At 40.1% G+C, this 24,625-nt stretch overlaps 4 protein-coding genes and 1 long non-coding RNA gene across 5 annotated transcripts; 2 read left to right on the top strand and 3 right to left on the bottom strand.

The window, feature by feature from the left end:
- Positions 1-400: 400 nt before the first annotated feature.
- Positions 401-2,985, bottom strand: LOC311040299 (histone H2B 1/2-like). The gene has a single exon (XM_084050495.1). The coding sequence runs from the start codon at positions 2,537-2,539 to the stop codon at positions 2,165-2,167; it is 375 nt and encodes a 124-aa protein (XP_083906621.1). The 5' UTR covers positions 2,540-2,985; the 3' UTR covers positions 401-2,164.
- A 551-nt stretch (positions 2,986-3,536) lies between these two features.
- LOC311039852 (MICOS complex subunit mic25a-like) lies at positions 3,537-4,663 on the bottom strand. The gene has a single exon (XM_084049857.1). The coding sequence runs from the start codon at positions 4,354-4,356 to the stop codon at positions 3,661-3,663; it is 696 nt and encodes a 231-aa protein (XP_083905983.1). The 5' UTR covers positions 4,357-4,663; the 3' UTR covers positions 3,537-3,660.
- Positions 4,664-5,191: 528 nt separating this feature from the next.
- On the bottom strand, positions 5,192-11,102 carry LOC311039851 (uncharacterized protein). Its single transcript, XM_084049856.1, has 8 exons — positions 11,058-11,102; positions 9,526-9,728; positions 8,842-8,955; positions 8,086-8,178; positions 7,619-7,729; positions 7,160-7,283; positions 6,740-6,940; positions 5,192-6,466 (listed from the first exon to the last, which is right to left on the bottom strand). Exons 1-8 carry the CDS (start codon positions 11,080-11,082, stop codon positions 5,418-5,420), a joined length of 1,920 nt encoding a protein of 639 aa, XP_083905982.1. The 5' UTR covers positions 11,083-11,102; the 3' UTR covers positions 5,192-5,417.
- A 342-nt stretch (positions 11,103-11,444) lies between these two features.
- On the top strand, positions 11,445-19,498 carry tmem19 (transmembrane protein 19). The gene is made up of 8 exons (XM_084049796.1): positions 11,445-11,630; positions 12,166-12,318; positions 13,897-14,010; positions 14,608-14,745; positions 15,168-15,244; positions 17,172-17,349; positions 18,282-18,491; positions 18,642-19,498. The coding sequence occupies exons 2-8, from the start codon at positions 12,189-12,191 to the stop codon at positions 18,800-18,802; spliced, it is 1,008 nt and encodes a 335-aa protein (XP_083905922.1). The 5' UTR covers positions 11,445-11,630; positions 12,166-12,188; the 3' UTR covers positions 18,803-19,498.
- Positions 19,499-20,231: 733 nt separating this feature from the next.
- Positions 20,232-23,451, top strand: LOC311039982. Its single transcript, XR_014600231.1, has 4 exons — positions 20,232-20,348; positions 21,517-21,604; positions 22,366-22,443; positions 22,549-23,451. It is a non-coding gene; the product is annotated as an uncharacterized lncRNA (long non-coding RNA).
- The last annotated feature ends 1,174 nt before the right edge of the window (positions 23,452-24,625 follow it).

Genomic DNA, 24,625 nt, shown 5'->3' with positions numbered 1-24,625 from the left:
GGACAAACCCTAGAAAGCGTTATGGCTTGTTTCCATTGGGGTCCTGTGTAGAAAGCACTATGGTGAACTACTCCTTTAAAGCTGCACTATGTAACTTTCCACTTCTACCCTGGATTTGAACCTTGTTTCCTGCACAAGTGCTGAAATGTGTGCCATTGAGCTAATAGCCTGCTTGCTCAGGGGATACATTGAAACTTGACCATCAGGTCAAAATTTGAGTCAGATCCTGTGTCTAGGTGAGACATGACCTTTGACGTGATCTAAATGTCTCAATAGAAGAGCAGGGAGACAAAATACAACCAACGTAAAAGTTATATTGTATCAACATACTCTACCATACAGATAAACAGATTGGACAAAATTGCATTTTATTCATTTTTTAAAATGACATAGTGCCGCTTTAACATTGAGGTGCCTACGATGTTTAGGTGTCCACTCTCCCTGTCTACCTTCTTCTAATCTAGACCACTAATGAAGATTTTGAAATGGTAAAAAAAGATATATACAGTTCAAAACACTTCAAAATCAAATTTCCCAGATGGGAAAATACAACAATTCACAGGACACATATATACATTCAGATTGCATTCTAATTAATCATGTAGTAAAAAATATAAATTGATCAAATGGAAATCAAGCTGTTAAATTTAGGGAGCTCTGGAGGTCCGCGTTATTAAGTGAACGTGACATTTCATCCAGTATGAAAGTAATAGCTGAAAACCTCACAAGATGGCGCCACCTGTCCATTGCACGGTTCCTCAAGCTATTATTGAGGGTTCAAACTCAAAGCAATTATTTTAAGATATATTGTGTGTGGCAGTGGCTTTTTCTGCCTTTATTGATAGTATAGCAGACTGACAGGAAATGGGGAGAGAGAGATGGGGAGTGACACGCAGCAAAGGTCGTCGGGATCGGGAATCGAATCCGCGACACGCTGTCAGCTAGGTGCCTGGACCACTACCCTAGCCGCCCGGGCCTATTATAGAGGGTTTAAGTGGTTAATAATTAAATCATCAAAACATTGGATTTTTAATACAATCAAGATTTTATTATACAGTAGGAGTAGGGCGAGTAGGCTACATATGTTTAAGTGATTCTTCTGTTCAGGTAGTGGAGCAGCTGTAGCTCCACTGCTGTTTATGGATGCAGATTACTGTATATTTTACAGTTTACTAAAATCGTCAATATAAGCAGACTTTAAAAGCATGGTTGTATATTTGTTTGAGTGGAAAGTTGTTGGCTATTGTGGGCTCGGCTAAGGTGAACATTGAACCAACACTTGATTTGACATTCACTCTGAGATTTTTGCAAGTCACTCCAGATAAGAGCATCTGATGAAATGGCAATAGCTTTAAATATTTCCAAATGTGTTACATGACTGAATACAGAAGCCTGTATTGAAGTCACGCAAATCGATTATGTAGTACAGAGTTTGCAAAGCACAGATATGTATGGGTGGAACTGAACAACACCGTCAAATGTGTCGACTCCAAACTAATAGAGGCAGTGTTGTGATAAGCCCTGAAACATGACTGGCATATCATGACAGTCACGGATGAACGTCAACCTGGTGTTTGCACTTTCTCCATTTACGGCCCATACATCTACATAAATGTTCAGATTTCAAATATAAAGTGCTTACCCCATGGCCACAGTTGTTACAATTGTATTCGGGTACGCGTATCTTCCGTATTGTTAAATAAAAGGCATTTTATTTTTTTTAAATCAGATCGGTGGCCATTTTCTCATAGTTATAATATAATGTACCAGTCATAGATCAGAGTGCAATACACCTCCCAAACGATGGGGTCGTATAATTGAAAGCATTATGGCGAAAAAAAACGGAGAAAAGGCCACCGATCGGATTAAAATGCTTTTTATTGAACAATACGGGAGATACGGGTACTGCTGAGCAACCGTACATAATTGTAACATCCGTGGCCATAGGGTAAGCACTTTATATTTGAAATCTGAACGTTTATGTAGATATACGGGCCGTAAATGGATAAAGTGCAAACACCAGGTTGAAGTTCATCCATGACGGTCGTGACCGACGACCGTCGTGTGATCCATGGCTATGTTGTGATATACAACAGTTCAACTCTTCTTGAAGACATGGGTGGTCCTTAAAAGGACCGTTGTGTTTTGTAGTAGACTATGTCGTTTACTTGGAGCTGGTGTACTTGGTCACAGCCTTGGTGCCTTCAGACACGGCGTGCTTGGCCAGCTCACCGGGGAGCAGCAGGCGGACGGCGGTCTGAATCTCCCTGGAAGTGATGGTGGAACGCTTGTTGTAATGAGCCAGGCGAGAGGCTTCGCCGGCGATGCGCTCAAAGATGTCGTTGACAAAGGAGTTCATGATGCCCATGGCCTTGGAAGAGATGCCGGTGTCAGGATGGACCTGCTTCAGGACCTTGTACACGTAGATGGCGTAGCTCTCCTTCCTGGTCTTTCTGCGCTTCTTGCCTCCCTTGGCGGCGGTCTTGGTGGCGGCTTTCTTAGAGCCCTTCTTGGGCGCTGGTTTCGCTGGTTCAGGCATTTTATTATCTCAAATGATTGAGCAGTAAAAAAGTGAAATGTGTTGCTTTTTGTTAACGTCGCTGCCCTAGTATTTATAGAAAGCTGATGCAAATTAAGTGTGCGACTCCCCGCATATGAGTGGCTACTCTCGAGTCCTGACACTGACTGTGTGTTCACGTGATGGACTGTGTCAATTTACAACAGAGGCAGTGGTGGAAAGTACATTTAATCAAGTACTGTACTTAAGTACAATTTTGAGGTATTATTACTTTACTGGAGTACTTCAAATTTTCAAAACTTTTACGTCTACACCACTACATCTCATAGGCAAATGTTGTACTTTTACTCCACTACAATTATTTTAAAACTTTAGTTTTAATACTAGTTAGTTACTTTGTAGATTTTGATTATTACACAACACACACACTAACCACTTCAGCCCTAAATACAATTCGGCCATTTGAAAATAGCCGATCTACAAGGTCACAGCAGGCATTGTGCCATAGAGTTAAAATGTGCTGAGTCGCTTATAATAAGCGGACATGGCAACAATATTAGAGCCATCCTTTCTAGACCCTTTCCTCCTTTGCCTCGTCCTGGCACTTTTTCGTTAGACATGGAGACACTTCTGTGATTGAATGTATTTTCACCACGACGTGTATAGTTTGAATGTGTTCTGAGGACGTAAGGGAAGACAGGCAGATCTTGGGCGTGGTCAAAATTCTGCTCCTCCCACCCCCTCCTGCACACTATTTCAAAATACAGCATGCTTATGACCTCACCATCGTTCTGGACCAGTGGGCATGGTCAGTAGAAACAAAACCACACAATGTCAGGAAGAGGGAAAAGCGGTGGAAAGGCTAGGGCCAAGGCCAAGATAGATCGATATATATATATATATTTATTTTTTAATTATTATTCTTTTTTTGCAGTGTCCTCTCCCCTGAATCACTGGGATTTATTTGGGTGACAGCAGGAGAGTGCCTGCACAACAATAAATCAACTAAATCAAACACCAGGGATGTGCTTAGTGATGAATAGATGGACGGGCGGACGGACAGAGAGGGACAGAAGACAATGAGAGGCGGATGGATTTGGACATGTTCCTCTTGTTCTCCCTCCTCTAATTGCTTGGGGCCCTCAGCCGCGGTTGCTCAGCAAGCTCTTCTTGGCTTGCTGGATGCAGGACATGTACTGCTTGGCCAGGCTGGAGCACAGCAGGGACTGCTGTGGGTTGTCTCGGTAGCACTGGAGCACACAGCCCTGCAGCTCAGTGCACACAGCCTGAGTGCACCGGGGCCGGATGTGAGCCTCTGCCTTGCTAGCTGCCTGGCTGTATTGTTCAACTGTCTGCTTGTAGTTTTCAAGGTTCTTCTTCTCCAGCGTTTTTAACTGTTCTTTATTGAGGGCTGAGATCGTTGACAACTCCCTCTCTTTCCTCTCCAACAGTCTGGCCAGTGACTTGGCCTTCGACAACTCTTCATGGGCCTTGCCTTTCTCAATGAGTAGCTCTGGAGTCAGATCATCCAGGCCCTGTGTCGGCGCACTCACTGTATCTTCTCTTTCTCTCTCCTTCTGGGCCAGTCTGGCAAGCTGCTCCTGCTCAGACTTTCTGTGCATTTCCTCCTGTATATCTGCAACAGATGGCCCTGTTTGTATTGGACTTGGTGGTGGTGGTGGTGGTTGTTGTTTTTGTGGTGGTGGTGAAGACCCCTGGGCTTCCCTCATCCGCTGGAGGACCTCTTCTGAGAGCTTCACTCCTTGAAAGACTGAGACATTGTCCTCTTCGTCCAGTCCGAATGATACCTTCCTGGTCGTGCTTCCATTGCCTCCCATTCTGGTCTGCTGTTTAATATTAAATAATAGATAATTTTAAAAAACCTGTGCAGTGCCTACACAAAGATGACGGAAAGCGACAAAAGTCGCTGTCACTGCGACCGGCGGACAAGACACCTTTTATGCCAGAATATGGAGATCTCTGTATCTGTCAGTCCTTGTCATAGGGGGGTTCTTGTCTCTTTATGCCCTTATATGAAGATCCCTGATGTCATCAGTATATGCCCATATATGGGTTTGCCCCTTTTGTGCCCATATATGGAGCTGACTGATTTGTTAGCTGATGCCATGACGACACATTGAGGTTAGACAACACATTCCATATCATAAATTAATAATAAAATAGCTATTAGTACTACGTCTACTATTATTGTAGGCCAGGGAGAGTAGCGCCCAGGATTACAAGCTTAGGCAATTGGCACTGGGTGAAAAATGGGTTACAAAATCGTGGGATACAAATCTTAGTAATTCTTTTTATTTTTTAAATCATATCCTTCCTATCTCTTTTCACATTAATCCAAAGTAAACCTTTTAACAAATCATTAGACATCTGTGCAAGCTTACACACTATTGTGGGTAATTTAACCGATGCCTCCTCTCCTCTCTTTTTTAACAAAAAACGTTTTGTTTTAACCAACAAACCACTTACAGCACCTTTAAGATCCAAAGGGTGCACTCAATGGATTCTGGGAGTGGCCCGTGAAACAGTTAAAAGAAGTGTATTTATTTTTTTGCACTTTGAGGATGGAGCCTTGTTTGATTGATTGATTGAAATTTGTATTAGGCAAAAGAATGTAAAACAAAAGGTCCGGCCAAAAAAGTCACTTGTTTCCGTTGGGGTCCTTGAATTAATTTCATAGACATATATAGTAGCAACCAAACAGTTCAAAAACCAGCATAAAAATACAGAGGAAACAAATATATATATTGTGTTTGTATAGCTTTGTGATGTTGGGGTAAATCACTACTACACTGGTAACTTTGATAATATTTCTTCCCCATTTAACTCTTCTGTTAACGCAATGGAACTGGGTATCATAAGAACTTCATGAATACTGGCGCTACAGTTTAGGCTGGTGGTGAGTAGTCACATGTCTTTTCAAATTACCCTGCTGCGTAAATTGCTTATCACACACCGGACACTTGTATGGTTTGATCCCATTGTGGCAAAGCATGTGTCTCTTGAGACAGTTCAGAGTGACGAAACGCTTCGGGCATGCCGAGCAGGGATACGGACGGTCGCCCGTGTGAGACCGAACATGCACAATCAGATGACTATGGCAGGAGAAGCCCTTCCCACAGTGGGTGCAGGTGTATGGGGTTTCACCCGTGTGATGTCGAATGTGCAACTGCAGCTCAGCCGAGGACAAGAAAGACTTTCCACATGTAGGGCACAGGTAGTTCTTCTCGCCTTTATGCATCCGCATGTGTCTCACGATGCTACCTTTGCTGAAAAGCTTCCCGCAGATTGTACACGTGTGCGTAGGCCCTTCTGTGTGTATGCGCTCATGCTGCTTGAGCGAGTAGACACAGAGGAACCCCATGTTGCAGTGGGAGCATGTGAATAACCGTCCTCTCTTATGAAGCCTCTGGTGTTGGTTGTATCCAGACTTGCTAGTGAATCCCTTCTCACACTGGTCGCAGTGGTACAGGAGGGTGTGGAGTTTGAGGTGAGTCTTCAGCTGGTTTGGAAGCTCAAATACCTTTGCACACTGTGGGCATTTAATCTCCTCCTCAGTGAAGTTCTTATTCACAGGTCTGGTGCTCAGAAATCTCCTGTCCTCCCCCGAGGGCTCCTTCTGCATGCATTGCTCTTTCTTGCTTTCCAAAGAGTGCTTCCTCTTTTGATTAGACTCCCTCTTTTTCTCTGGAGACACTTTCTGTTTACGTTGAGGGTTTTTGTCAGAGTCACTTTTCTGTCTCTGTACTTTACGATTTTCAAGGGAGCATTGTGTCTTTTGCCGAGCTTTTCTTTTGCTCTTCCTTAACGGCTCCATCCTTGCGGGGGAATCGGTCACCTGATGTACAGTTGCCATGTGCTTCTCAACGACTTTCTTTACCCGGTGGGCAAAGGAGCATTTGGAGCATACTACTAACTTGGAAATCAGACCTGGAAATGACACACATTATAAACATTTAGTACAACAGCTTGAGACAGTTGACTTGACTGGAGCATTACTATCACATCTTTTAACTTTTAATGACTGGGCAGGTCATTTAACAAAAAAGGATGGTACAGAGTACAGACTTTGCTGTTGTTTTTTTATGGGCAATCCGGTTTCACGTGGTACTTAAAATGACAGTTAGCACAGTAAGACTATAGTATTGCCTTCATTTAATAGCCATGTCTAGTATCTAAAAAGAGAAGGGAAAAAAGACATACCCACTGATTTTTTCAAATGTGATTCCTTCAATTGCAGCCACTTGTCATTAGCAATGTTTGAGCTCACTTCCTCCTCGCCAATATATTCAATGTCATCATCAACGCTATCCTCAGTGTATGGTGTACTGTAATCCTTCATTCCTGAATTGTGAAGGCGGGCCAATGTGGAAAGGATGATGTCTTCCCTGCTGCAAAAAGGACCTGTTGAGCAACACATTAACATACACAGCTCATATGGCTTCAGAGGGTAGAATAGTGAATAGCAGATGGACGAAAGCGGTGCTGATAATTAATGGAACGATCAATCAATCAATCAATTAATAATGATCATATTAATTGTGTGTGTATATAATACACACAACATGCAGCACCAAACATTTGCATTGGGATGATGGGGGAAAAGTGCAGCAAAATACACACCACCACTGCTCAGAGTTCCTAGTTGTCTGTGATGAAGTAGAAGGGTCTTCAGCGCAAATGGATCAGAGAGACACTTCCCAAAGTCTTCTGTCCCAGAAAAGTCTTTTGGTAACCAATCTTCCATCTGAAAAATACAGAGGACCTTTATTTTGCATGCCTTCACCACAGCAATCTCTGCCATTCCAAGCCAGGGGACAAAGTTTGTAAACTTTTGCTATGAACCCTTATGTGTATTGTAAGCCTGATATTTTATAAATTCTGATTTATAACACATACACATGTTCAAATCAGATTTTACTGTGCAGCACTGATCTGGTCAGAAGGATCTTCCTCTAATGGTTAGCTGCAAAGTACTATACAGTAATAGCATCATCTTGAACCTTGAGCTGACACAGAATCCACAGATTGAAACAGATACACAGAAAACAGTAGAAATTGACCTAGGACCCGTTTCATTACTTGTGTGTAGTCCGGTACCGGCAGCAACTGCTCCAATCTGGAGAGGAACTCACAGACCAACTTCTGTATTGCGAGGTCATATGCAGGGCCGTAGCTCACAGGAAACAGCTCCTACAGAGACAGCAAGAGCCTTTCAACACTTTGGTTCTGGAATGTTTCAACTTTCAAGTAATCATATGCAACTACAGTTCTGCCTATACAAGGGATAATACTACAGGCTGGTGGCAACTGAAAACATGATCTGAAATTAATCTGAAATCTTTGTTTTACTTTATGATGATTCTTCAGTCAATATTCAGTGCACTTTGTTATGTGGAATGATCAGCCCTAAATATACTTATATCTGTAGCTAGTGAGTGTGAGTTGCCCTACTCTCCCAAAGCATTTGGGCAGCAAATTACATTAGCCTGGTAAACACATATTTGTTGCATGAACAGGTATTATACCAGAGGGCACAGACAACTCACTTGGAAGAAGTGCTCTTTCTCGGAAGGAATAGTCAACAACTGAACTAATTTGGCAAAGTTGGTGTATGATGTCCTCAGCTCCTCTTTGTCAAACTGTCAAAAGGCATGAAATATGACGTTAACACAGATTGGAAGGTTACATTTATATTTCTTTGTAGGTTTTCAGATGTATTCCACAGCAGCATACAACTATAAATTAACTGATTAAGCTTAAATACTTTGGGCTGCACTGCAGGCTGGCAAAATAATGTATCTGCAGCAATTAAAGTCTGAACTTCTGATTTCATTAATAGATAAATTGTTAAATAGTGTGTGCTGTCTTGTCTACGATTCATGGTGTACTAAAGGGGGATTGTGTGTGATTCATGACCATCCCTTATATCATAGGGGAATACCAACACGATCATTGCATGACATAGGTAAAATAATGGCAGTAGAATGAGCACTTTGATACATTTGTATACGCTATAATAATTTATCATACTTTATTATCAGCCATTCTTTGTGTTTGCTCTTTGTATGCTTGTATATTGATCTGTGTGGAACCCAAGAAAAAGTTGCCATGTGTAACAGTTATGGGGATCCTAAATAAACTCAAACTCAATCAGCCATTCTGAGCCTATTGATTTAGAGATAAATAGGTAGACAATATTAATTTGGATGGAATACTGTGGTTTGCAGGTTTAGAACATGTACACAGAACAGCTACACCAATTATTATATGCCACTGAAGACTAGGCAGAATAGATATATCACCGTTGAGTTCATTCTGCAGTCTATGGATGTAACACATGTGCGGAATTTATCCAGGTGGCCTTGAATGGTCTGCAGATTAGCGGTGACGTCTTCTTGACACAAGTCTAGCACCAGCTGTAACAAAACCGAGAGATGAGGAAATAAAATAATCCCCTTGTGTTTAAAAAGCAAAAAAAAGCATCACCAACAAAAAGAGTCATAGATATACAGACAGATTAACGAAAAGGTACACAAATGGACAGACATGCTGATAAAACAGAGAAAACTATAACGCCCCTGATAAAAGATAGCTATGCAGGCTATGCTGTTATCAAAAATAGGACAACAGCAGTGACATGATAGGTGGTAGATTACTTTGGCTATTGAAAAATAGCAGATATACAAGCTTCGTGCCGCCCTATGAGCTTGTAGATCTGCTATTTTTGAAAGATCTTGAAACTTTGTGCAAATCTTTATATATATATATACTGTATGATTTTTTAAAGCAAATATTTTTAACTTTGGTTCTGAGGTCCCTGGAACAAAATATATTGAAATGGGGTCGGCTGCCAAATACATATCATTTTGGGGGTCCTTGACATGAAAACTATTAGGATTTAGAAGACATTTTTAGAATTGGCCTCAGGTCTTAATGGGTTAACAAGTAATACATAGATAACATAATTTCAAACAAGCTCCTCTTACCCTGGCTCTCAACCCTAGAAGTAGCTGAGCTGTCTGGCTGGGATCAAGTAGTTCAGGAACTGTATGCATCACCAGACCTATGAAATCTGCCACCTTGTCATACTGTGACACACTACGTTGCTGGACCACCTGCCACATAAACGCAGACATCAGGCGCACAGGTGAAACCAGGAGATGAAGGGAGGGAAGAGGAAGGCGACAACCTAGGGTGACAGTTGACAAACCAAAAATTAAGTTGGATAATTTAAGTTTAATAATGTAATAATGTTGTATATTCGCTGGTTTACAGATGTTATAACGGCCGGTAGGCCTACAGCATACCATAAAACAGTTACTGTAGTGTAGGATATACTACAGCAAGGGTTCCCAAACCTTAAGGGCCACGACCCCCCAAAAGAATCATATTTTAACTGGGGACCCCCCCACCCTGACAAGCACTTGGAATTGTAGGCATCACCTTTAGTTTGACTCGGTTCCACCAAGTCAATCTAAATATTGTGAAAATAGGCGATCTACAAGCTCACAACGCCTTGCAGTGGGAGGCGTTGTGAGCTTGTAGTTTGGCTATTTTCACATTGTTTGCCTCTCTCTTACCTAATATTTGACAATTTGGTCAATTTGGTATTAAAAAAAGTCTTAAAAGTCATTCAATTGTAACTTTTGAAATGTAAACATACCCTGTATATATACACTTATGCTGTATGTTGGTTTGTTTACTGTTGAGTGAGAAAACAATGTTGCACATTAAGCTGATCATCTGGGGAACCCCCAAACTGGGGTCTCAGAGGCAAATATTGTACTTTTACTCCACTACAATTCTTTGAAAACTTTTGTTACTAGTTACTGTGTAGATTTTGATCATCATTACAAAACATACAGTAACCACTTCAGCCCAACAGTATATATATTTCGGCCATTTAAATAGCCAATCTGCAAGCTCACACTGCATTGAAAGCTTGTAGATCTGCTATTTTCAAAAGATTTTTTTATTTGAAAACCTGAAATGGGACATTCTGCACAACGACTAACGAGTACTTTCTACTTATGGTACATTTTGATACCAATACTTTTGTACTTTTACTCAAGTACATTTTGAATTCCGGACTTTTACTTGTAACAGAGTAGGCTAAAGCAAAGCAAAGTTTGTTGTTTACCCAGGGTGTCGGACTAAGTACGAAACTTGTTTCCAGCCGGACCCTGCATGGAAGCCTTGCTCAAGGGCTACGTATTTCTAATGGCATTGCAGTATTGATACTTTTACTTAAGTAAAAAAAATGTGTACTTTTTCCACTACTGACAATGTAAATAAAAGCTCTGACCGTTTTGTTCACAATATCAAACTGTAGTACATTTATTATCCACAATGAATACAATGGGAACAGTTTTAACATAGCCAGCGTTTAATCCTTTTAGCATTTTGTATAGAACTGTACTTAATGTGCTTTTTTGGCAAACTGTTAATAAAGTATTCAATCAATCAATCAATCAATCAATCAATCAATCAACCAAACAAACAGGTTGATTGTACAGACCGTTGCCATTTATGGCGGGTTCCATCGTGGTCAAAAAGATTGAAGCAGTTATTTCCGTAAACAAAGGAGAAGACGGAATCTACGTCACTTTCAGTGTTGCCAGATTTTGCAAGAGAAAATCAGGTTACACTTTGTGAGCTCCATTTGTAGATTTGTTGAAAAAGTAAGGTATCTTAGGAAAAGCAGCAGGCAAAATATATCCTCATTTTATTAAGTTCATAAAAGAGTAACGCACGTAGTTAATAGAACATAGGACTTCTTTTGTTTTATTTTATTGGTTTGTTGTATAATCCTATAATTCCACACTCCAGTCCAGTTGGTGGCGGTAATGCTTCTAATAGTTAGTTTGCCAAGTGCCAGTAAACCCAATAGAAGAAGAAGAAGAAGAGGGAGAAGAAGAAGAAGAAGAAAGAGGAGTGCAACAAAACAAAACGTTCCGACATCATTGTGTTTTTTTCATGTCCTCCTCAGTCTTTTGAGAGATAAAAACAACCACATCAACAACAACACAGGGTTGAGTTTTTACATTATGGAACGTCGTGGTTTTCTCCAGAAAGACCTCGGGATTTACAGGTTCGTTTCTAAACATGACAGGTGCCTAACAAAACAGGACAGGCAGGCGTTGAAAGCACTGTCTGTTTGCCTTTAGATATGTAGGAGTTCAGCTAAGCTGAGAATGTAGGGCAGAGCCATTCTAATAAATGGCTCTGATGTAAGGTAACGTAACGTGGAAGATAGATTCATACATGTTGTTAACATTGTGTGTGTGTGTGTGTGTGTGTGTGTGTGTGTGTGTGTGTGTGTGTGTGTGTGTGTGTGTGTGTGTGTGTGTGTGTGTGTGTGTGTGTGTGTGTGTGTGTATTATCCACACTGTCTATGAAGCTTGAGGTTCAATAATTCCATTGCCTATAATGCTGCTACCAGCTGCTCTGTGTCTGAAAGTATACACTTGTCTTAAACCTTGAAAGATGAATTAAGTTCAAACCATTTATTGTGTTGCTATATATATATATATATATATATATATATATATATATATATATATATATATATATATATATATATATATATATGTGTGTGTGTTATATATGTTGCTTTATCTTTCTAGGTCTTCTGTCATTGTCACAATTCATGCTTCATAAGGATGATGAGGTGTTGGTGAAGTACATCAAGATGGTGACTGAAATGATAGTGCTCTGTGGCACTTTGGCCCTTTCCCTCTCCTTCTGGGTCATATCCATCATCATCAGTACCTATGATGGTGAGTGTGTAATAGAAATGATTGGCAACCATTTTAATTTCAAGGACCCCCAATTCGATATGCATTGACATCAGGCCAAGGACCACCACAATTTTTATCTCTGGAACTTTATACTGTAAAATCGTCAGTGTTGATTTAATTTCTGAGTGTGTCCAAATGGACCTTTAACATTCTCTTGAGTTATAGACCTGTATCTATTTGGTAACTACCAGTCATCTAGCTGGGGACTCTGGCTGGAACCCCCCTCAAGGAACCCATGGGGACCCCACACTGCGAACCGTTGATCTACACTGGCTATGCATCAAGCTATGTTAGTTGTAACAGTACCAAAGCAGAAAGAGATAAAGCTCTGAATACACCTGAGATCTCAGGAAGATTTAATCTTGCGTCCATGAATTAAAGGTGAACAATAGAACTCCTGGCCACTATATGTGCAAATGTGGTCCAGTGCACCTAAGTTACACAGGTACAGTGTAATATTATTGACGTATGCGCAAGGGGGTGATGTGTACAGTAGAACACAAACTGGGAACAGGGAGCTGACCTGAAAGCTGTCTGTCACCTAATCGCAATTATTTGGCATAAACATTTCCATTAATATATACATATTGACACGTTGTGTAGATTGGCTATTTGAAATAAAATTCAAAGTATACAATTATTACATACGTTTATATTATTTATTTTGATTTGATTAGATATTCAATAAGAAAAAGCAGAAATGTAATATTTATTTATGTGTTTCAATGTTCAATGCCAAAAACACAATTAAATTGTAAATCGCAATTAGGACAATTAATCGCCATGTAAAATGTCATGATCGTGACAACCCTACACAAAGGGTATGCATGGCAAGTCATTGATCTTGGCTAAACTTGTATTACAAATGTATTAAACTTCATTATTATTGAATTGTTTTTATTGATTTTTCAACACCAACAATATATACATACATACATCACAGAAATGTATTAAACTTCATGAATGTTGTATGGGACGAGAGAGTTGAGATGAGAATTAATTTGTATCATGCTTATTGGAGGTCAATGATGTAGACAACAATGTGCACAGTAAAGTGAAAATTGTAATGTCAGCAAAGGTGTAAATAAAAAATCACACCCAGTGTGAAGTGAGCGGTGTTATTTAGAAACAACAGTGGTCATCACAGTGATGGAAGCTCACTTTAAAAAAAAATATTTTTTTGAAGTGCGTGGTGATATTTATAGGTTATTATTTCATCATGCGTCTCGTTAGCCAATCAAAGCAAAGGGTCTGAATAGAGTCAGCCAATCACGGTACGGCGAAAAGGGTGTGAATAGAGTCAGCCAATCACAGTACAGGGAAAGACGAATTCCCAACCCCACTTATAGGAGCGGCTACACCGCTCAAAAATGTGGTTTGTTAATTTGTAAAGATTTAGCATAATTTAAAACTGAACTGCAAGTCGCAGGTTTTACCCGTTTGTACATTTCATGAGGGTTATCTCAAGATGTCTGTTTGGAGTGAGGTTTCTCTCTCTCTTGCCTTCTGTGATTCATAAGTGATCATTTATATGTGCTTGTGTGTGTATGTTTTCAGGCACGCTGCAGCCCGTATCACCATGGCGATGTTTTTTCTCCATCTTAGTTCCCTTTGTGATATCAGTCAGAGCCGTGAAGAAACGCAGTTTGGACTACACAGGAGCCCTGGGAGGTCTGTCTATCTCTATCCAATCCAAGCCCAGAATATCTATCCCCCCCCCAGAATAGGGATGCTGGGGGTTCAAGTGGTTAAAGAAAGTGGCATTTTAAGTTTTAAGCATATTTTGATTATCGCGTTTTTTAAAAATAGCTAAAATAGCAGCTCTACAAGGCCCATGGGTGAGCTTGTGGATCTGCTATTTTCGTTACTCATCGTACAAGAAGTACAGTGTATAGTGGTTAGCTGCCTGAATCCTGAACTGAGTGTGAGAATGAAGAGATCTGGCTGATATCTCTCAAAGTTGTTGGTAGTTAGAAGAGTAGCCATTTACCAGCACACAGATTGTGCCCTTGCTTGCGTACACAACTTCTCCCTCCTGGCTCCCAAGCTGTGGAATGTACAATTATAATTGTAAAATGCCTTGCTGTAAGGCAGTCTGGACCCACTTGAAAATGAGATAATACATCTCAAGGGGTTTATCCTTTCAATAAAGGTACATTACTAGATATAGACAATTTAATTTTCACTCAAATATTTTTTTATATAATTGCCCTTCTGCACAAGTTTGGTAATTGGAACTGTTTTGTTTTATTTTACTTGACTCTCCAGCCCTCCTGGTTGGCTTTGTGCTGACAATGGCCAACTACAGCTTCTTCTCTTGTCTACTCACCTTCTTCTTAACCTCCTCCAAACTGACCCGCTGGGGAGGAGCAAGGAAGAAGAAAATAGATGCAGAGTACAAGGAAGGTAAGACATTACTCTTCATCGTTGATCCTTCTCTTTGTTGTGCCCAAATGATTCTGTTTCTATCTCTGCATCGCTCTTTCCATTACATTAACCACTTAAACGTAGACTTAGTAAACTGGATCTGAGTTTAATCTATAATACTTGGACTGCTTTTTTCCATTTACACCTTGTAGATTGCCTATTTTTGGCTAATGTTTCCCCCAGAATATGCATGCTGGGGTTCAAGTGGTTAATCTCTCCCATTTCTCATCTCTTTTATCGCTTTCTCTCTGAGTCTATTCTTCCCCGTTCCTGCTAATCTCTCTCTCTCTCTCTCTCTCTCTCTCTCTCTCTCTCTCTCTCTCTCCCCCCCCCCCCCCCCCTCCCTCTCTCCCCCCCCCCCCCCCTCCCTCTCTCTCTCTCTCCCCCTCCCTCTCTTTCAGGTGGTCAGAGGAACTGGGTTCAGGTCTTCTGTAATGGTGGTGTTCCTACAGAACTGGCGCTGCTTTATATGATAGAGGTACAAACACACACCTTACACTGAGACACATTGCCAGAAACGTGTCGCCTGCACAACTATAGTTTTCCTATGGTACCTGGTGTGCACTCCTCGCTCTAGTAACGTTATCAGGAATTATTGTTATTAATCTTACTGGTGAGCTGTATCTTAAACTGGGCTTGGATTACAGGACTTTTAAAATCTTAACCAATTTTGAAATCTGGTTGCATCACACACTGCTGGATTTTATTGAGATTGAAAAACAATATATACCCCCGCCCCTCTCTATATATATTGTCGGTGTCCAGCCAGGACCAGCTAACTCCATGTTCAGTTTTTTTTTTTTTTTTCATAAATCAAGGCTATTGAACACCCTTTAGGTCTGTGTAAAATATCAAAACATTTGAACCAATGAAAAGTATTAAAAAGCGCCTCTGACGAAAACTCCCAACTCCATTGGATCCTCAAACTGTCCGTCAAAAACAAACAACTCCCCCCTCTCCTCTACAGCGCTGCTTTTCAACAGCATGAGTAGAGCGCGTTGCGCAGTGAACGAGGAGGAGGATCACGTAAACAAGCTCCCCGTAGTCTGTTAAAACTATGCAGTGTACCTGTTTATCAAACTTAGCACTGACGTTATGTTATGAAAACAAGTAATTATATTTCTAAAATCTATTAAGTGTTTAATGAGGAGAGCAATGTGACAAGAAGAAAGGCGTTCATAGCATTTCTGTCGCGCTATTCTACTACCTCTTTGCAGAAGTTATTGTAATATTTAAAGTCCTGTTTATTATTGTAGGCCTATATAATAAGTGGCATGAAGCATCAGGGCATTAATTCACACGTTGTTGTGATGCATTGTGAGCTTGGAGATCCATTGTTAGCTTTTGAGAATTTGTACCCTTCCGAAACCTCTCCCTTAGCAGCGAGTGGAGCTATTGTTGTTTGGACACCTAACTCCACTTCAGCTTGATTTCTGCTCGTCTGAAACTGCTAACTCCACTTGCGCTGGGTAAAGTGTTGATTTACCCGCGATTTGGTTAAAGTGTTGATAATATAATGACACATGCAAGTATCTGACAATATATAAAGTCACTATACCAACTTTGATGAGGCAGTGTTGCTTTGTTTTAAAAATATAAGGTTTTCTTCATTTCCTGAAAAACGTATATTTTGTTTTTGCGTTTCCTGAACAATGAGCGTTTTGGAGTTAGCAGTTTCTGGCTGGACAGCAGAGATATAATTGTTAAAGGGAATGGCTATTATTCCATCATCAGCCATAAAACATCAGTCTTTTTTGTCTCTGAAAGTTTTGCTGAAAAGTTTACCTTGGAGATCATCTGGGCAGGAACATGCCGGGCCTGACCATGATAACCAAAAATGAGCTGAAATGCACATCAAAAACATGATTGTTCCCCTTTAACCACAGTTATACTTAGTTGAAAGGGGTCGGCTCTGTACTTGGTCCACTCTCCCCCCTCTACACCAAGTCTCTTTGTCAAAAATAGCCGATCTACAAGCTCACAATGCATTGCGTTGCAAGTGCAACGGGTTGTGAGCTTCTAGAGCTGCAAATTTTAGCTAATGTTCCCAGAAGCGTAGCCACCGTAGAGAGGTGGCTCTCTCTACGGTGGCTCTTGCCTGCCTGAAAGACTGACTGAAGGGGGGGGGGGAACCCGCTTTGCCCCCGACGTCTCAACGTCTTAACGATAGACGGACGGGGAGCAAATCACCTCCCCCTCAACAACTACTCCAAATATGTCCATACTGTTGGAGCGTCACAAACTGCAATGTACATTTCTTTTTCTTGTTTAACGTACGTTGCAATAGATCTTTCTCAATAGACATATCGGCCTGAAATTTTGCCTACCCAAAATGTAAATCCTGGCTACGCCACTGTCAAGGAATATGGAGCTAGGCTGGCCATTTATTTGATGTTTTATTTCAGGTTGGGCCAGGTGAGATACCAGTTGATTTCGGTAAGCAATACTCTGCTTCCTGGATGTGTCTGTCTCTACTGGGTGCACTCGCCTGCAGCACAGGAGACACCTGGGCCTCAGAGGTTGGACCTGTCCTCAGCCAATCGCCACCAAGACTCATTACCACTGGGAAGGAGGTCCCAGCAGGTTAGAAGCGCATCATCCAATCGTGGAAGGCTGTTTTCTAATAATTGTCTGTCAATTGTTTCAATTGATACAAATAATGGAACATACTTTTTTGTTAGTCTGATGAGTAAATCAGCCTTTAGTGTTATACATTATGACAAACGGGTAGAAAAGATGTTTTACTGTGTTTTGTTCAACAAAATGGAGTAAAGTGTTATGCAGTCTGACTCTTCCTTCCATGGTCCTGGTCATATATGGATGTGAGATGGGTAACAGACATTGGTTTGGGTAATTCTACTTCTCGTTTGAGTAAAGATGTTATAATACAGATCATCATAATAAAGCGGGCTGCGCTCTCAGAAGTTTCACTGTTGAGAATCATCAGTGTCTGTGAACATGTCCCCCTACTCTGTAGCTAGTATCAAGGGAACTAGGGATGGTCGTATTGATATTAAAATATCGATATTTACTGTCATTTGATTTTGAGATTTGGTCCTCACATTAAAATAGAGTGTTTTCTTAACTGTTGTATTTTTTGTTATGAAACCAAATCTAACTCCGACAAAGTGAAAATTAAATGAAATGTAGTAGGAAATGGGACCGGAACTACTCCATCCTCTCCTTCTGTTACTTTCTGATTTTTTCATATACACACATGCAACCCATGTCATGCCATGAGTCACACAATGGCAGAGGAAAATAGAAATATTGAGAACACACTGCCCTCTGCTGTTAAAGACAATCAATGATATTTCATATGTGACAGTTATAGCATGGCCTTCGTACTCAAAGAAGAGTTCAGAAATAATTAAAATCGTTAACCTCAATATATATATTATATATATATATATATATATATATATATCAAATATTCTACCTGGTGCTGCTAAATGATTAGTTTTTTAAAAAGATATTTCATTCATTGATTTCACTTTTTCTCCTCTCCCGTTCAGGAACCAATGGAGGAGTAACTCCTGTGGGATTAGTTGCTAGTTTCCTGGGCGGGCTCACTGTTGGTGTGGCTTACTTTTTAACTCAGCTGCTAATGATCACCGACCTGCACTTGGCCGACCCTCAGTGGCCAATCATAGTGTACGGGGGCATGGCTGGCTTGTTGGGGTCACTACTGGACTCGTTCCTGGGAGCTAACATGCAGTACTCAGGTACAGACTTCTACAGTAACATGCAGTACTCATTGGTGCATGACATGAAAGGCAGACAAAACTACATGATCATATCTATCTCTCTCTCTCTTTCTCCCTCCCTCCCTCCCTCCCTCCCTCCGCCTCCCTTACTCCCTCTCCTGCCTCTAGGTTTTGACACCAGTATAGGTAAGGTAGTGAGTTATGAGTCAGCCACCACCTGGAGGATCTGTGGGAAGCCAATCCTGGACAACAACTCTGTCAATCTCTTCTCCTCCGTCCTCATTGCCCTCATCCTGCCAGGGTTCGCCTGTTGTGTCTGGCCACGATAGACTGATGCACAGATGCATTGCATACACATTCAATATTAATAACATGCACCTTTTTGCCAGCACACCACAAGGAATGTGGTCTAGACTGATACAATGCCATTTGATCAAATGGCATTTAATCAATAGATCAAATGGCATTTATCTCAAAGTCAACTATGGAATCTGACAATGTCATCAGATTACAATAGACTGATACCGAATATATAAATATTTTGGTTGCTGATTACTTGGATTATGTCATCCGAATCTGAGAATGAACATAATTGTAACTACTCAACAGAGACTGGCACAAAGTATTTTTCACACGCATACACACAATGGCTATTCTTGGATTCATGCTTGAACTATTCACATTTACCACAGAGACTGAGGTAACACAGATAAGCACACACACAGAAATGCAGGAAAAGTCATCCTGCTTGGAATGGTGGCCCAGCCTTAGATGGGCTTTATCCTGTGTTCAAGAAGTAGTTATGTTTCACAACTAGAAAATATGTATTTCAAATTGACAACTCCAGGAAAACAAATCCAAACATGGATGACCACAGGAAACGTTGCTTCAGATGACAATCACACTACTAATGTAAATGTATAATAAATGTTTTATCATAATTCTTTCTGTCATGTTTTTGTTTCTATGACATCATGTCGGGGAGATCTGACATTTTACCTGAATTTCCAAACTAAAATTTCAAGTTAGGCGACTTTTGTTTTACAAGTTGGCGGTAGTTATGTCACGTTTGAATGTTTACTGGACATTTTGTTTTTGTATGCATTAGGGTACTGTTTTTTAAACATGGTGAAATGTAATGATGTATGATTTACAAGGCTTTGGGAGAAGATTATATATCCACATACTATATTAAATAATAATCATCCTTTTACAGTGTAATGAATAATGTTTTTTTTTTGTTTTTGTTTTACAATAACAGCTCAGGTCATTAAACAACATTTGCATATTCAGTCCATAGAGGTACAGTCAGAAAGTCAAATCAGGAACGTATTTGACAATAGACAAACAGTATTGAAAAGTACAGCCATTATTAATGAGAGGACCTATGTGTGAAATGGAATTGCAATGGAGTGTCCAGTTGGTAAACAGAGGAATGGGCTACTACAGCTTGACTTTGCAGGTGTTTTTTGTGTGCATATATATATATATATATATATATATATATATATATATATATATATATATATATATATTTTTTTTTTTTTTTTTTTTTTAGAAATAAATTCTTCAAAATGATGTAGATTATATTCTTCCAACATGACTTAAATGAAAATGTACGTTATGCAAAAATATCTATGGAATGTGGACAGTTCATAGAGTACAGTTAGTAGAAAAAACTGCTTTGGCACACCGAGGAGACTGTTTCCAAGTAGGCGTGGTTGTTATGACGGAGTGGCGTCAGCCAATGAAACGGCTCTGTTTGAACACGACAAAGTTTGAATGGGGTATTTCTGACGTTGAAAGAAAACAACAACACCAGCTGAGTCAATCACCACCAGATTCTACCACACTACACTGTTCGACGAGAAACAAGTGAGTTTTTGTATTTGTTTTAACTTAAACAAAACATTAAATGTCACGAGTTTGAAACTTTAATTTAAAACTCGTGAAATTTCGTAACTCAAAAATGACGACAACTGTACCAATCTCTTGTCTAAAGGCCGTTATGAGCAGTGAGCAGTCTGAGCACTATAACTATCGTTCACCATTGTATTTGTTGTGGCGTGAACTTGCCATTGACGATTTTTAGCCTTGGATCAAGACTATCGTAGATGTATTTGATCGATTTTCACATTTGCATACTATCACATCGTCTTGGGCTTCACCCCCCCCCCCCCCCCCCAATTGTCACTGGACATCCGCCAGTAAAGTCCGTATCACTCCGTCCGAACGTGTACATATAATGTGATTAACCGGTTGCCCGGGATGTTACGTCGGCATTCGGAATCTTTTTGCACTGTATTAGTCCGTATTTTTCAATAGATATGTGTTTTAATCCCGTCTGTGACCGAACGCCATTTCCCCCCTCGTTTACTTAACTTCCTATTTACATTGAGCGTAATACTGGCTTTCACCGGATGCGCCTCGTTACTACCGCCCATTGAGGAATACAGGGAACTTCCGACAGAATCCGACACAGACTGTATTAAAACGCATATCTATTGAAAAATACGGGCTAATACAGTGCACACAGGTTCCGAATGTCGAGTAAATATCCGGGGCTACAGGGTCAACACTTAATATGTTTTCTTGTCAATGTACGGAGAAGTACGTGCTTTCCGCGCGGATGTCCAGTGATAATTGGGGGGCAAAGCCCAAGACGATCATAGATGCGAAAGTAAAAGTCAGACTATTAAATGCATCTATGATAGTCTTGATCCGAGGCTAAATGATTTTAAAACTATATTTGTATAGTTCTAGTGTGAACGGCCCTTTACAATTATACTACAGGAGCAAATTTATAGCCTGGTAAACCCTCCCTCCAGAAATCTCATTTCCATTTGATTTCCAGAATCAAATGGAAATGAGATTTCTGGAGGGAGGGTTTACCAGGCTAGCAAATTTAGGCCGTGAAGGATTTTGCATAGGCCCAAATCCTTTATGAACTGGTTAACGTTTAGACTTTAGAACATGGCGTGACGCATGATATTTGTTTTGTTATATAATGTGTGTGTGGCTTTTACTTGTGTTCCTCGCACAGATATGGAGAGAGGAATGAAGTTACGGTCAGCATCCTGTCCTAATCAGGTTCCTGTCACTCCTCCTGCAATAAAGAAAACTCAACTGAAGTAAGTCATCTCTAGGCCCAAACGGTTTCCCAAACAGTGGATCGGGACCCATCTTTGGGTCGTGGACGACTTTTTTGGGGTTGCGAGTAAATATCTATTTCTTTCCCATTTCCTACATTTAAAAAAAGGCTTTTCAAAAACAAATTAAACAATCAGAGTTCATTTAAAAAATATCACAACTTTTTATCAATTCAAAACAATTCCAACATTTTTCGAAGTATTTGATAAATAAAATGAGAATTTAATTTCCATGAATGATTAAGTAGTGAAAATATCTACAAGCTCGCAAAGCGACGCGTTGTGAGCTTGTAGATCTGCTATTTTGACTAGCTTGGGTCCAAGGCAAACGTTTAATTTCTCTTTTGGGTCTTGAGCTATGGAATATCCATACGAATACTGCAAAATGTTTTCACTGTACTGTGTACTTCTGTTAACCTCAGTCTTGAATGACCGAGACGTTAAGGATTATTTATTTTGCCTCTTGACATTTGTTTTCTCCATTTAAAAAAAAAATATATATATTACTATTCCTGCATTCATTTTAATCATGGCATTTTCCTGTCTTCATTTTAGTTTTCATATGCACTGTATAATCACTTTAATGGTATTTACGTTTTTGTTTAAAAAAGGTGCTACTACCAATAGCTATATGCTAATTACATGAACTTTTCTTTCTTGCTCTTTTTCTCCCTCTCTCTGGATGTCTGGAGCTCAATTTTTTTTATGATATTTGGTGGTCATTTTATTTCCCCCTTTTGTAGGTGCGACACCTGTAGTCCAACAGACGGCCTTTTGTCACCATGTTCCCGACATCTGCTAAGGAAGACTAATAAAAACATGTAGGTGTGTGTGTGTGTGTGTGTGTGTGTGTGTGTGTGTGTGTGTGCGCGTGCACACTTGTGTGTGTGTTTGTGACTCTTTGCCATTTCTCGTCCTTCCTGTAGGCCACCCAATCCCTCTGTTGTAAGCAGACCTGATGGTCAAGACAAGGAGAACACAGTCCAGAGGTAGACGTTTGGTGGACATCGACAATTTAGTAGACCTTGTTCTTTGATGAGTTCCAATTTGGTGATGTGATCACATCTCCTAAAGGGTGGATTTCCCCCTTAATTCACATCAATTGTGTTCTGGCTTCTGTGAAACTGATGACATCTCATTTGGTTAGCTCAATACATAGACATTTGGTTGTAATGCAGTTTGCATATTCACTGTTCTTAGATAAACAACAGTCTGAAAATGTATTCTAAAAGTATGACATGTCAAGTATGTCAAACCTTTTGAACACATGTTGTACTGGGAGCCGAGTTACAGTGTGCAAACTTCCCTTCCTCCTTCTCCAATGTACGTATTTTTTTGTTTGTTTTTTGTAAACGTTTTTGTTGGGTGCTTCCCTTTGGACTCTTACTAACAGTATCACCCACTGACACTTTAGGTCACTGTATATTATATACTGTATGATTCCAAATAATTGTATTTGATTGTAATGAACACAAGAGTTTAAGTCAGAAAAATAAAATAGACGCCATGTTAAAAAAGAGACCCATGAACAAAACTTTACAAATCATCTGCTGCCACTGGTAGTATTACAGCTACTGCTACTACTAAACATGCTCCTACTACACTACTGCAACTACTACTGCTTTACTTTTTGTATGCTACTGTATTCATTTCCAATACTTGTAGGCTATTCTCTTAGTAGTACACTACTGCTGCTCATAAGCTATGTTACCCAAACTGTTGGTCTTTAAACCCTGATTTGTGACTTGCTGCTTCTATTTGGTGAATGTATTCTACTGTTTGCACTTTAAATGCACCATTCTGTACTTTATTATTTGTTGATCTATTAAAATTATATTATTCAAAACAAATGTCAGTGTTCACTAATCTGAATCATGGCCCAAATCATGTAGTTGTCCTGAAATCTAATTATTTCTAATTTGTCATTGCATTATGGGATATTAAATCCCAATATACTGTGTTCTGACCAATATCAGTGAGTACTTGTACTTGTCAGACCCTTACACTATTACACAGTATACTACTCATCATGCTGATTAGTATAAAATGCTGAGTAATTGTTTTTCTGTTAAGTGATATATTGAAGTGTGTGTACTAGATACCGTATATATCTTTGTTTCCACAAAATATTTGATGGTGATACATGTTGATACTACTGTATATGAATCCCTGAGGAGCCAAATGAACTAAACCGACAGGAAATGTCCACATCATGTCTCCTCCCCCCAACATCCATGCCTGTATGAGAGTGAAAATGTACAGCATATTAGTCGGGCACTAATATGAACCTCTTCAAGGTTATAGTACTCTGCTCTTTGCACGTGTTCCTAAAGGTGCTTCTTGTAGATTTGCACATGTGCTGTCATATGTTCTAAAGAATGCAAAACAGGATCCGTTACAGATGATTACACTATGTACAAACTGACTAGACTATTCCGAGACACAAAATATTCCTGTATAAAGTGTCTTCAATCTCCCACAGACCATACACACTCTTCTCCTGCCCAAAACGTATCTCTTTGATACTTTTCTCAGTCACCATGTCCCTTACTCGATATTCTTAGAGCGTCTACTGCAGTGGGCAGGTTTACCAGATGGCAGGTAAAACAGGCCCACCTCCCTATTAGGTGTGCCGGACTGATTTGAAATGTAAATCCTTTTCCTTAAGGATTTACACAAGACAAATGGGCTGAGCAGTAAATGAATAGCTCATTGGGAAACTTGAACACAGACGTGGGGAGGATTGGGTGGTTAATCAGCACGTGTATCAAAATAAAGCCAACATTTAAAAGTTTAATCTCACACCCAACATCACAGCTACTATCAAAACAGGATGAAGAACAGCTTCCCTGGATGCCTCTTCATTATCTTCATCATCATCACCACCACTCTGCATGCACTGGGATTAAGAAAGCAGTTCTATGTTGTTCAAGTTGATAAGACCTGGCAGGAGGCCAGAGATTACTGTAGGAGTTATCACACAGATCTAGCAACAATCAGGTT

Source organism: Gymnoscopelus microlampas, assembly GCF_963454915.1.
Source record: "Gymnoscopelus microlampas genome assembly, chromosome: 23".
Classification (NCBI taxonomy): Eukaryota; Metazoa; Chordata; class Actinopteri; order Myctophiformes; family Myctophidae; genus Gymnoscopelus; species Gymnoscopelus microlampas.
This window is presented reverse-complemented; position numbering and strand designations above follow the sequence as displayed.